Here is a 14532-nt window from a genome sequence, read left to right as displayed (position 1 = left end):
TTAAGGTAAAATGTGAATTCAACTTGTTAAGAAATGTTTATCTAGAATTTTTGGTATTAAGTGAAAAATGCTAATATTTATATATTTGTTTCTGCTGCAACCTTGGTCAGAAATTGAAGGCCTCCTAATGGATTTGCAACTCTATTTTTTTTCCTCATTTTTGTGAATTACATATTTATTGGTTACTGTAATCAAGTGTTATAAATTGATGTTTTGAGCAACATAGCTTTTTTCCGTTATGCAATATATTTGCATCAAAGTGTGTTTGAAGTGCATGTCATTGTGGTGGTTGTAGAAGGTGATGTGAGTTCAGCTTCAATAATAGTTATTTCCAAGCTATCCTGCTCTATCAACATACATAGCTGCAAACAATAATAGTTAGCTTCTTTATATTTTCTTTAGGCTCTTTATATCTTTATACAAAGAAACCAATCTACGCCTATTATAACGTTCATTCAATAGATCATAAAAGTATAATTACTTTGATATGGATATTCATTCACCTATGTTTGCAAATCAATGAGTTACTCAAAATATGGTAAGAGTATTTTTTGTTTTTCACTCAATTGGTCACACAAACCATTTTTTGATGTTTTTTGAATGAATGAATATCATTTATTTTCTGTCAAAAAAAAAAAATATTTCACTCTGAAATTTTTCTTGAACTTGTAGATCAATGAATAAAAATGTGACAAATTTCAACAAGCAGCAAAACTTAGAATTGAATAAAATAAGAGAATTGTTTAAGGCATCCTAAATATTACTTCAACACCCTTGTGAAAAATCAAAACTACTCTTAAAATTCAGAAAAGCATCACCTAACGGATTCAAAATACATTAAATTCTTCGAAAGTGAGTTACAACCTCATTTTGGCAAAAAACAAATTCTAGAAATATACTTCCAAAATAAATACGAAAATACACTTCATAGTTTGAGTTACTCAGAATATGGTAAGATTATTTTTTGTAAGTGAGTCACAATCTCATTTTGGCAAAAATAAATCATAAAATATACTTCCGGAAACATTTTGTGATGAGAAATTCTCACCATCTCACAAGTGTCCAAATAGACAATTCCTTATGCTACAAACTAAAGAAAGTGGTGATTCTAATACAGAAGTAAAAGAAAATGAGTACTGTCAAGTAGTGGGAGAGGATACACATCACTTATCATGGAATGCTATGGGTGAATCTAATGGAGTCGGTACTATCAGATTCACAGGGTGCAGGTACTGAATGTGCAAGGACAATAGATAATGGTACCTGTGAACTTATTACCAATCTCAGGAGTTGATTTCATACTAGGATCAACATGGAGACACGGGTCTAGTTCTTTCGCACTTACGATACGAAAGCCAAACTTTAAAGCTTGAGATTAGCATGAAAAAGTTGACCAGCCTTGGATAGGAAGGTTATGATTTCTTGGAAAAGAAGTCTTTGATAAAATCTTGACTCATATTATCATAGGGAATTAGTACTTGAAAAAACTTTTCATCTAAATAGAAGATTCTGAACATTTTGCGATTTAGAAAGTGCATGTTGAAGTTTTCTTCTTCAACTCCGAAGAAAAAGTCCATTGAAGAATAGAAGTTTGATAAAGAATATCCAGTGGTCATGACTCTTGTTGAAGCAATGAGGATGCTGAAGCAAGAAAATTCAGGATGAAAGAAAATGAGATGATACTACACTTTATATTGCCTTTTCTAAAATTGTTTTTCCTTTGATTTGGACGAGAAAGATCATTGTTGATCGTAAGAATTTGGTACAAAATCATTTTATTTTAGAAACTTGCCAAAATCCTAGCTAATCGGTTAGATCTACATGGAAATTTGATTTCTTTGTTTATTTTGATTGTGGGTTGATTTGATGAAGATTTTGTTAAGGGTTTGACTGAGAATGGTTTCTTCATCGAATGAGTTTTGTCTTTAAGGCATTTGATTTGAAGAAGAATTTGTCTCTAATCGATTGATTAGCCTTTTGGATTTAATCGGTTAAAATAGGATATATGAGCTTCCTCTGTCTGTTTGGGCTAGGAGTGTTCGTGGTTCATAAACTGCACCGAACTGAACCAAATTAATGGTCCAGTTCAGTTTTTGAAAACCATTTTAATAAAAAACCAATTAACTGGTAAAACAGTTTCAATTCAGTTTTAAATTAGTTCAGAACCAGTTTGTATTTATAGACTGGTTTATAATCAGATTCTAGTTATAAACTAGTTTAAAACCAATTTGTAGTTAAAAACTAGATTTTTCTTTTTCGATTGAAGATTAATTTTATAAATTGTTTCAAAATTGTTTATTTTATATATATATATATATATATATATATATATATATATATATATATATATATATATATATATATATATATATATATATATATATATATATATAATGATTCATTAGTGTGTTGCAGTTCAATTACGTTTTTCAATGGTTGCAGTTCCTGAAGTGAATTGTTTTCCGGTTTTGTTTTTCCAGTTTCGCAAGCAACACACGTATGTGACAATAGTTTATAGTTTATTTTGATAAATACTTTTCCATAAACTTTTTTTGGTTTTTTTACAAACACTTTTTCATAAACTTCTTTCAACTATAAATCCACCTTTTTAATTGTAACATATTTTCTTTTTAACTTCTCCTAGTTGGTGATACTAGATTTTTATATGGATATTCAAGTCATTTTCTTAATTGTTGGGTCTAATTATCATTAATTCATCTAGATAATTGATTATAATTGTACACTTTTAAATGTAATATAAATTAATTATCTATATATTTTTGGTATCACATTTGTCATATTTTACTATATTGGTTTACAAGTAATTGAAATATGGTAGCATTATTTTTAAACTTAATTTTCAAAATAATAACAATAAATCAGATTTTTTTAATTAATAAGTGTTTTTTATGTTTTAAAAAACAATTAGTAAAACAGTTTAAACTGGTTTTTAACTTAAATTTGGTTAACTGAATTGTTTAAAATATATGGTTCAGTTCATGAACCATTTAAATGGTTCAAGTTTTTTGTGGTTCAATGCAATTCAGATTAGGAATATGGTTCAATTAACCATATTTTTGCACACCCCTAATTTGGGCATTGTATGACTTTGAGCTCCGGCTCTTCTTTCTATACCTCCTTTCTATTGGCTTTGTATCCTTTTAATCAAAACATCATTTCTCAAAACAATTGATTGAAAAAAATAATCATCATAACTTTAATGAGAGGCTCAAAGGGTTTTTCGCAAGCCTATTGATCAAGAACTATCTTATCCAATCAAACGCCTAAGATTTAAAATAGTCTTAAACACGCAAGATCACTATCTTTGCAAAACTCGTCGAAATTGAACACTTCACACTTACAAACCTCATGTTTGAAGAATTGTGGATTGTTATGTCATTCCTTAGACAACTACAGATTTTTATGTCCTTTCTTAAACAATTTCACCTCTACAAGTTTCGTGTTTGAGAGACTATGGACTACTGTGTCATGATTCAAGCCTATTGAGCATCAACAGTCTCGACCAATTCAGCCCCCACCTCGTACCCCACATAGAGAGAAATAAAAAGAGATTATGCGAGATTGAACACGCCCCACGTGCACGGGCCAGCTCGCTAGTCCCCTTTATTATAGGAGCTGGATGATCAAGCACGCTCCCTAACTCAAAAAGAGTATCCTCGTTACAACTGTATATTGCCAAGTCTCACTGAGTTAAGTTAACGAGACGGAGTCACGCCGCACGTAACCTATATTATAGCTATGAACTCAACACCCTTCATCAAAGAGATGAAGCTATATCTACGTAGCGGATTTTATTAATCCATTACTTTTTCACATATAAGAATCCTAAATACCCCTTGTTTAGCTTATCACATTCATAATCACTTCTATTGTACTCCCTGCACATATAGCAGATTTGATTTAGTGCTTCTTGTGGCTATTGGTTTTATGCTGGTTTGTACTCTACCATTTTTTCAGTAACTCATTGATTTACTGTTGGATAAATTTAAATGCAGTCTTGGAAAGCCAAAAGACAGATTCTCTAGGGTAGACAAATTTTCATAGGAAATAGTTAATCATTTAATGTTATGTCTATTTATGTTTCCCTGGTCTCTATATAAAGACCCTCTCTCTGTAACCTAATTTTCACTTTTGCAACAAATCTTTTGCAAGTCAATATATATATCAGAAGAGAGTAGTTTGATCTGTTACCTTCAAATTGGTATCAGAGCGCATGGCACACATGATGAACCAGATGCCATTGCCGCAACTGTCAAAATCAAACTATGAGAACTGGAGCATCCAGATGAAGGCGCTGCTTGGATCGTTAGATGTGTGGGAGGTTGTAGAAGAAGGGTTTGAAGAACCAGAAACCACGACGGGAAATACAGCAGCCCAGAACAAGGCGTTGAAAGAGACGCGGTCGAAAGACAAAACGGCATTATACATGTTGTTTAGAGCAGTAGACGAATCTGGTTTTGAGAAGATTGCTGGTTCAACTACTTCGAAGCAAGCGTGGGATACACTAGAGACGGCGTTCAGAGGAGCAAATAGAGTCAAGCAAGTTCGTTTGCAAACTCTTCGAGGAGAATTAGAAAGGATGAAGATGAAGGAGACGGAGTCCGTGTCGGACTACATCACGCGTGTGCAAACAGTTGTAAATCAACTGAAACGAAATGGAGAAGCAATGACCGATGCTCGAGTTGTCGAAAAGATTTTAAGATCTTTGACTGAAAAATTCGAAAATATAGTATGTGCAATAGAGGAGTCGAAGGACCTCGCGACAATCACTGTCGAAGAAGTAGCTGGTTCACTTGAGGCACACGAACAACGCAAAATACAAAAGAAGGAGGAGACACTTAATAATGCAGAACAGACAAAGGAATCCACTAGAGATGAAAGGGCACTTTTATCTCAAAACTGGCGTGGTCGAGGACGTGATCGTGGAGGTCGAGATGGTGGTCGAAGCTATCAGAACAACAATTTCGAAAGAGGACAGGCAAGTCAACAAAATTGGCGTGGTCGAGGACGTGGTCATAGAGGTGGCAGGTCGAACTCCAACATCGAATGCTACAAATGCAATAAACATGGACATTTTGCGAAGGATTGCAACTCATACAGTTGCCACAATTGTGGAAAAGGGGGACACCTTGCAAAAGACTGTCGATTCAGGAGGAAAGTCGAAGAGACAACAAATTTCGCACTAGAAACAGAATCAAACGAAGGATTCCTATTAATGACCCAAAAGGAGACAAACACAGAAGATGACACTATATGGTACCTTGACTCAGGAGCAAGTAATCATATGTGTGGTCACAAACATCTATTCAAAGAAATAAAGAAAATTGAAGATGGTCATGTATCTTTTGGAGATGCGTCGAAGGTAAAGGTCGAAGGCAAAGGAACAATTTGTTATTTGCAGAAAGACAACGTACCTGGAAAAATACAAGATGTTTATTATGTACCAAATTTAAAAGCAAATATTCTAAGTCTGGGGCAACTTACAGAGAAGGGATATTCGATATTTATGAAGGATCGAATACTGCATTTGAAGGATAAATCAGGGCACCAAATTGCTCAAGTTGAGATGGGAAGGAATCGAATGTACAAGCTGAATCTGAGAAGCGTTCAAGAAAAATGTTTGAAAATCGACACTGAAGACCAAGCAACTCTGTGGCATCTACGTTTTGGTCACTTACATCATGCTGGATTAAAGAGATTAGCGGGAAGAAACATGGTACATGGATTGCCTAACATGGAGTTTGAAGGAAAATTTTGTGAAAATTGTATTTTTGGCAAGCAGACGAGAACTTCTTTTCAAAAGAAGGCAGAATATCATGCTAAGCACATCCTTGAATTAATTCACACTGATATTTGTGGACCAATTACTCCAGAATCCTTTAGTGGCAAGAAGTATTTCATTTCCTTCATCGATGATTTCTCAAGAAAGACTTGGGTCTTCTTCCTGAGAGAAAAATCTGAAGCACTCGATGCATTCAAAAGGTTCAAGGTAATGGTTGAAAAATCGACTGATCGACACATCAAAGCACTCCGTTCTGACAGAGGAGGAGAATATACTTCGACAGCCTTCATGAAGTATTGCGAGGAGCAAGGTATAAGGAGATTTCCAACTGCAGCATACTCACCTCAACAAAATGGGGTTGCTGAAAGAAAAAACCGAACCGTCCTTGACATGGTTCGTTCAATGCTCAAAAGTAAGAACATGTCGAAGGAATTTTGGGCAGAAGCTGTGCAATGTTCAATCTATGTTCAAAATAGATGTCCGCATTCAAAGTTGGGAGATCGAACACCGCAAGAAGCGTGGAGTGGACAGAAACCGACTGTATCTCATTTTAAAGTATTTGGTAGTGTTGCTTATGCACATGTACCAGATCAACGAAGAACAAAGCTTGAAGACAAGAGTCAGAAATATATATTAATTGGGTATGATGAGAAAACAAAAGGATACAGGTTATTCGACCCCATAAACAAAAAGGTGGTAGTAAGTAGAGATGTTCGAGTGAATGAAGCAAGTAGGTGGGACTTGAACAATTCGACAGAAGACATAGTCGAAACTGAAGAACCCTCAGTCAGTATACCAACAACCCAAAATCAATTATCAAGGTTTGAATACTCTGACAGTGAAGACGAATCCTCACAGCCCAGAATGAGAAGCTTGCAAGAGTTGTATGATAATACAGAAGAAGTACATCTTGTGTGTCTACTGGCAGATTCTGGAAACATTAGTTTCGAAGAAGCATGGAGAGATGAGAAGTGGAAGAATGCCATGGACGAAGAAATTAAAGCTATCGAACACAACAAAACTTGGGAACTAGCAGAGTTACCAAAAGGAAGTCGAACCATTAGTGTGAAGTGGGTGTTTAAGAAAAAGATGAATGCTCAAGGAAAAGTCGAAAGGTACAAGGCGCGACTTGTGGCAAAAGGATACAGGCAGAAGGAAGGAACTGACTATGATGAAGTATTCACACCAGTTGCAAGAATGGAGACAATTCGACTGCTGATTTCTCAAGCTGCTCAGTTCAAATGGCCAATATTTCAAATGGATGTCAAGTCAGCTTTTTTGAATGGTGTGCTCGAAGAAGAAGTCTATGTCGAACAACCACCAGGATACATGAGAGACGAAAGCAAAGGAAAAGTGCTAAGACTCAAGAAAGCACTTTATGGATTAAAGTAGGCACCTCGGGCATGGAATACACGCATTGATACTTACTTCAAGGAAAATGGTTTCCAACAATGTCCCTATGAACATGCCCTGTATGTGAAGAAGAATAAAGGAGATATACTGTTCGTTGCTCTCTATGTCGACGACTTGATTTTCCTGGGCAACAGTGATCAAATGATCGAAGAATTCAAAGGTCGAATGACACGAGAATTTGAGATGACGGACTTAGGTCGGATGAGTTTCTTTCTTGGTCTGGAAGTTCGACAAGAAGAAACTGGAATTTTTGTATCACAAGAAAAATATGCAAAGGACATTCTGAAGAGGTTCAAAATGGAAGGTTGCAATCCAACCTCGACACCAATGGAGCCAGGAGTCAAGCTTTCAAAATTTGATGGGGGGGAACGTGTCGAAGCAAACAAATTTCGAAGCTTGGTCGGAAGTCTTCGATATCTCACATGTACTAGACCAGATCTTTCTCTAAGTGTCAGAATCTTGAGTCGATTTATGGAAGAACCAGTTCACTCACACTGGAAAGCTTTGAAGAGAATTCTTCGTTATATCCAAGGAACTGTGTCACTTGGAATGTTTTACTCAAAAGCAGAAGATTACAAGCTAACAGGTTACTCCGACAGCGATTGGTGTGGAGATATAGACGATCGAAAAAGCACATCAGGATATGTATTCTTTATGGGAAACACTGCTTTCACATGGCTCTCAAGGAAGCAACCAATTGTAACACTGTCAACATGCGAAGCAGAATACGTGGCTGCATCATGGTGTGTATGCCATGCTATATGGCTTAGAAGATTGTTGTGCGAGTTAGAGCAGAAGCAGGAAAATGCAACCATAGTGCAAGTCGACAACAAATCAGCAATCGAACTGGCAAAGAATCCAGTGAATCATGAAAGAAGTAAACACATCGACGTACGTTTTCATTTCATTCGTGAACATGTGAAAAATGGAAGCGTCGAACTGAAGCATGTGGCAAGCAAGAATCAAGCTGCGGATATTTTTACAAAACCATTGTCGAAGGAGCTATTCGACAGAGGCAAGATGATGTTGGGATTAATTGATCGAAGGAGCATTTAATTTATGGGGGAGTTTTGTTGGATAAATTTAAATGCAGTCTTGGAAAGCCAAAAGACAGATTCTCTAGGGTAGACAAATTTTCATAGGAAATAGTTAATCATTTAATGTTATGTCTATTTATGTTTCCCTGGTCTCTATATAAAGACCCTCTCTCTGTAACCTAATTTTCACTTTTGCAACAAATCCTTTGCAAGTCAATATATATATCAGAAGAGAGTAGTTTGATCTGTTACCTTCATTTACAAACATAAATATATTTCTATATTAATTTAATTAGACTTATGATCTGTTGAATGAATGTTAATTTTAGCCCAGTTTACGCACACACTAAAGAGAAGATAAAGAGCCTAACACTTATAGATGTAGATTGATTTCATTATATGACTAATCATGTGAAAATTTTCAGCAATATTTTTCAAATCCATCATTATAGTTGGAGATCCTTGCTGACTATATTACTTTGCTATATAACATGAAACAAATATATATAAATATTAGCACATTTCACATACTATACTACCAAAAAATCTTAACAAACATCTTCACTTTTGTTGATAAATTGATTCACAAAACTCTACATATAAAGAATAAATCCCTCAAACAATTATATGTTCAAACTTTGAAGACAGGCGAGTATCATCATGACTTGATGTTCACACCTATAACACCATTTCATCTCCTGCCAAAGCTTGATTCTTAACATAAAAAGATAGAAACTACAAATTGATATCACTGATAGTGGATTTCCTTCCAAGCCTGGTAGCCCCCCAGATTTAGTGTTTTTGTACACTGAACTATGTTAACAATTTTGTATGTTCAATTACTTTCCAGCTTTGTTCGAAAGATGTCTGAACACAGGAAAACAAACAGGGAGTGAGAATACATTCATAAATGTTAATGGAGCATAAAACATAAAAGATATCTCCACAATATCTTTCACATAAATAATCAATCACAAATCCGTCGAACCGGAGACGACCCTCAAAAAAAGAAAATTTTTTGAATTAAAATAAGAGGATTTCTAACTAAGGTATTACAACAATATCACTAGATGAATGATACTTTCAAAGACATAACCAAACAAGATAAACAAAGTTGCTTGGTTCAAGCAAAATAAAACCTCAACATAGAAATATTTTGATCATAATTTAATTAAAGATAATTCAATAGGTTTGATGCAACATAAACCTATGCTTACACAATAAAATGGTCTGAGCAAAATCTAAACTATACGACATATGCTAGAATACAACAAAATAACAAATGTAAAAAATTAAAGAGAAAAAGGTACTCAGAGATATATAGTGGTTCAACAATTTGTCCTAGTTATGCCTACTCCACTCTTCAATGATTTTAAAACCATCCAGAAAAATAATCACGTCTTCCACTATTTCAAGAATTAATATACAAGTATTTTGATACAACGAACTATCATCCATATGAACACTAATAACGGCACTCTATTTAATATTTAAATAGAATTTTCAACTTTTTTTAGTAATATTTTCTATCTATTAAATAAATACACATATCATCTTATTTATAAACAAAAATTCTTATAATTTAAAATGCATTAGTATTATCATTTTAAAATAAATTTTAATAAAAAATATTTAGACTCAAATTTAAGATAATGTCATTTAAACTAAAATAGTTAACAAATCTCAAATTTAATTGGTGGCAATCATTTACATATTTCACAAAATTATTTTTAAGCTTAGAAATAAAAAATAATATAATATTTAAATTGAAATCAATCAACATTTTCAAATTGGATTATAAGTATATATATCAGGTATAAAGATTTTATAACTCTTTCTTAAATAAATGAAAATATTGAAACTTCAAGAATAAATCCTAGTAAATCAATTTAATATTTTTTAAATCTTTAGAATATTATTATAACATAAATTTAATATTTACATATTTGAAAACATTCCAAATTCCAAATTAGTTTCTAGACGTGTCTATTATATATGTCAATGTAAAAACATCTAAAATATTTTAGGTTAAAATTAAACCCTAATTATATATAACAACAAATGGTTTAGGGTTTGTAAAAGTTCATCGCTCAAATCATCACTCTCAATTCACAAACAAGGTATTCCTCTATTTTCCTCTAATAATGGTTAAAAGAAAAAAAAGTCGTATGAAAATCAAAGACAGGATCAGTGATTTACCTGATAGTGTTATACTTCACATACTCTCTTTTTTGAACATCAAACAAGCTCTTCAGACTTGTATTCTCTCCACAAGATGGATGAATCTCTGGCAGCAACCTCCCACTCCTGTATTAATTTCTTCACAACTCACCACTGCCGATATTTTCATCGAATTCGTGTCTCTGATCTTTTCTAATCGCAATATCTCAACAGATCTTTACACTCTAAGATTTCGCAGCAGTAATGTCACGGAGCAAAGCCTTCTCGAAACGATTCTAAATTACGCTGTTTCACACAAAGTCCAACAATTAGATGTCCATGTTAAATGTGATATTCAACAATTTCCGACTTGTTTATTATTGTGTCGCAGTTTAACCTCTCTTGATCTTTGTTTTAGTCATCCTACAATTTATGGTAGGACCACATTGTTTCCAAGTTCTTTGAATATGCCAGTATTGACTAGTTTGAGTCTATGGTACTTTGCCTTTTCGGTTGGCAATGATGGTCGTGTTGATCCATTTTCAGCATTAACCAATTTGAAAAGTTTGACAATGGTGTATTGTAAAGTTGCGGGAGCGGAAAACCTTTGCATTTCAAGTACCAAGCTTGTCAATTTATATATATACATGAGTCATTATGCCCCCGAAACCTATTTTGGAATGGAACTATATGCTCCAAATATTTGTACCTTTAATTTTAGTGGTATTCCGGTTCAGAAACTCTGTTGGGCCAAGAGCAATCTCTCTTCGATCAAACAAGTAAGTATTGATGTAATAGAATTTTGGAAATCAAAGGAGACTTCATTAGTTCTACTCAAATGGCTGATTGAACTTGCTAATATGGCATCCTTGACGATCTCTTCAACAGCTCTTAAGGTACTTTAGGGGGAAAAAAGCTCCTATTCACTTTACACTTACAATGATCCGAGTTTTTTTTTTTTTTTTTCAGTTTACACTTGTATGATCATAATAGTTGTTGTTTGTTTAGGTTCTATCCTTAGTTCCGAATTTATTGGTTAAGTGTCCTTCCTTGTGTAACTTGAAGTCACTCAAGGTAGAAAAGAGACAAATTTCACCAATGATACCAGATGGAATAGTGGACATTTTGATTCAAAACTCGCCTTCACCAAAGGTTTGCATCATGAATTGATTAAGGTAAAAAGTGCATTCAACTTCCTAATGAGACTTTTTTCTTTGGTAATTTTGTTTTTACCTCCTTTCTCATTTTGTGTTTCCCATGATGTCTGTGGTTATATATTACAAAACCTTATGTAGAGACATATATAACTACAAAAATTTTGTATGATCATGTGTCTGACAATATACTTTAGTATCTCCAATTTATCAACAAAAGTGGAGATGTTTAATAGAGTTTTTGGTAGTATGTGAAAGTGCTAAGATTTATATATCTGTTTCATTTTATATAGCCTGGTGCAGCCTTGGTCAGAAATAAAGCAGATGATGTGATTAAATTAATGAAGAAATTGAAGGACCCCTTTGGATTAATGTAAACAAATTGTCTATGCAACTCATGAGTTCAACTATGTTTTCCTCATTTTGTGAATTACATAATTGCATCAAGTGTTGTTTTTCTGTGTGACTACTATCGGTTAGGAATGCATATCGTTGTGTTTGCTATAGAGAAGGTGATGTGACTTTAGGTTCACATTCAATTGTTGGAATTCAATTTGGTTTGATGCATATAAGACATCATGCATCATAATTTCCTTTTTCAATTATTTAGAGAAGGCCACTCCATCTTATTAAGTGATCTTCCCTTCTCTTTAGGATCTGCATCTTTTTCTCCTTAGTTGTGAATGTTCAACCATCAACTATTGATCCTTTGGACCAGAGCACATCAAACCGAACCAGAGTTCGTACTCTATGATGCATGAACTTAATAATAACATACAATTATGACCATTCACAATCGACCTCTCTTCTGATCGTGTACGTTGCAAATAAGGTCACCTCAACACAATAAGTAAGATATGTACACAATCAACAATCGTAAATCATACCATTGTCTCCACAACACATCACCACACATGTACAATCATAATTAACTCATTCACAATTATACAAATATTTTTAATATCATACATTTATTCAACATACCATCACACATTAATTTAATCTCAGCAACTATACCAAAACAACAGTCAAACATTGACCGCCCAAAATAATAGCATCAAAACTAAATCGGCCACTCAAAAACGGCCCCTAGTGCCTGTGACGGTATGTTCGTCACCTAGACCGGCACCGAGTCCCCCTCAACTAGTTACTCTTGTGACGAACAACAAGAGAAATCCCGCCCGAAGACCATGACGGTCACCCCCACTGACGACTGTCAGCCCCCTCAGACGCGTGACGTTCAGCCTGTCACAATAATGACGTCTATCACTCTGTTGCAGAAACCAAAATTTGTGTTTTTGACCATGTGAGCTCATTCAAAGCTCTGATTTCGATCCCAAACAACCCAAATCGCACAAAAAAATTAATAGAGACATTATACAACAGTTATACAACACTTATGCATCGATTATCATTCAAATCCATCGATTATTAATAATGAATTAAGGATTATGTTCATAGCAACCAAACACATCAATGGCAACAGCCAAATTCATAATTCATACTAACTCATCGTGTATAAAAATTAGTACATTATAGAACACCAAATTACACACAAAACATGACAAATATCATGAATTTCTCATAATCTCACATACAAAGCTCATAAAACATATTAGTGGTGGGAAAATCTAGAGGAGGTTTCAATTTCAATGTCTCCCAAAAACCCTTGTTCTTCACTCTTGCATCTTTTTCCCCCAGTTCCACACTTTTCTATGTAACACTCCTTTTTCTCCTAACACATTTTATTTTTTTTAACCAACATTATAACAAATAACGTTTTTTATGATGAAACTTTCACCATGAACAATAAAAAATCGAGGGTATATGTAATGAGAGAGCCTTTTTTTATTTTTTAAAAAAAATCAATTTATTACCTCGGTTTTCACAAAAACCGACATAAATATATGCTCAAGGTTTGAGATTCGATTCACTTTTCCTGCAATTTTATGTTTTATTAAGAAAAAAAAGGCGCCTTTATATTTTGTAGATTTTATGTCGAATATGTTACTTCGGTTTTCAGTAACAAATACTCTTTTTTATTCCCTCAATGTCTACCTCATTCACTTTTCGAGCCCTAGTGAAAGAACATTTCTTCTCCAGCCAACGAAAGAACACCATTATTCTCCAAGGAGGACAAATGCCCTAGCAAATGAAAAAACTCTCTCACCATTATTCTTCGGTATGTTATTATTGTTGTTGTTGTTCATTACTGTTGTTGTTGTTTTTGTTCATTAATGTTCTTCTTTATTTTTGTTGGTTGTGTACTATTTTCATTTTATTTTCAAAAGCTTTATGTCATTATGGATTGTGATGAAAGCCAATAGATTAAGTAAAGAGTATGAGAATGGAGTTATACAGTTTCTTAATTTTGCAGAAAAAAGCCTTCGTGAAAATAATTGGATTTTTTGGTGTCATTGTATAAAATGTTATAATATGATAAAATATCCAAATGATGTTATATTCAATCTTTGTGGTTGTAACTCAATTATATAAAATTACACGAAACTGGTATGGCATGGTGAAGGGACAAAAAAAAGACCTTTGTCACGTACATTTGAAGATGAATAATTTATGAATGATACTCTAGAAAACGTGATTCATGATATTGGAGTAGATGCTTTCAAGAATGCTAATGTGGTAGATACATTGCGAAGAGACATGAAAGATTCGTTGTATTCAGAATGTAAATGTTTAACAAGATTGTCAATTGTGTTAATACTATTTATTCTTAAGGAAATAGGTGGGTGGACGGATAAAAATTTCACTGAATTGCTTGAATTGTTGAAAGAAATGTTTCCCAAAGGTAACACGTTGTCGAATCGTACTTATGAGGCCAAGAAGATATTGTGCCCAATTTGTTTTGACTACAACAAAATTCATGCATGTCGTCATGATTGCAACTTTTATAGGAAAGAGTTTGAAAATTTGAATGAGTGCCCTAGGTGTGAGGAGTCATGCCACA

General features: G+C 33.9%; 1 protein-coding gene across 1 annotated transcript; it reads left to right on the top strand.

Moving 5' to 3' along the window:
* Positions 1-10397: 10397 nt before the first annotated feature.
* On the top strand, positions 10398-11944 carry LOC131640828 (F-box/FBD/LRR-repeat protein At1g16930-like). Its single transcript, XM_058911205.1, has 3 exons — positions 10398-11309; positions 11422-11565; positions 11861-11944. Exons 1-3 carry the CDS (start codon positions 10398-10400, stop codon positions 11942-11944), a joined length of 1140 nt encoding a protein of 379 aa, XP_058767188.1.
* The last annotated feature ends 2588 nt before the right edge of the window (positions 11945-14532 follow it).

The sequence above is a fragment of the Vicia villosa genome, unplaced genomic scaffold, assembly GCF_029867415.1.
Source record: "Vicia villosa cultivar HV-30 ecotype Madison, WI unplaced genomic scaffold, Vvil1.0 ctg.003332F_1_1, whole genome shotgun sequence".
Taxonomy (NCBI): domain Eukaryota; kingdom Viridiplantae; phylum Streptophyta; class Magnoliopsida; order Fabales; family Fabaceae; genus Vicia; species Vicia villosa.
The sequence above is the reverse complement of the archived record's forward strand: the minus strand, read 5'-3'. Positions and strand labels throughout refer to the sequence as shown.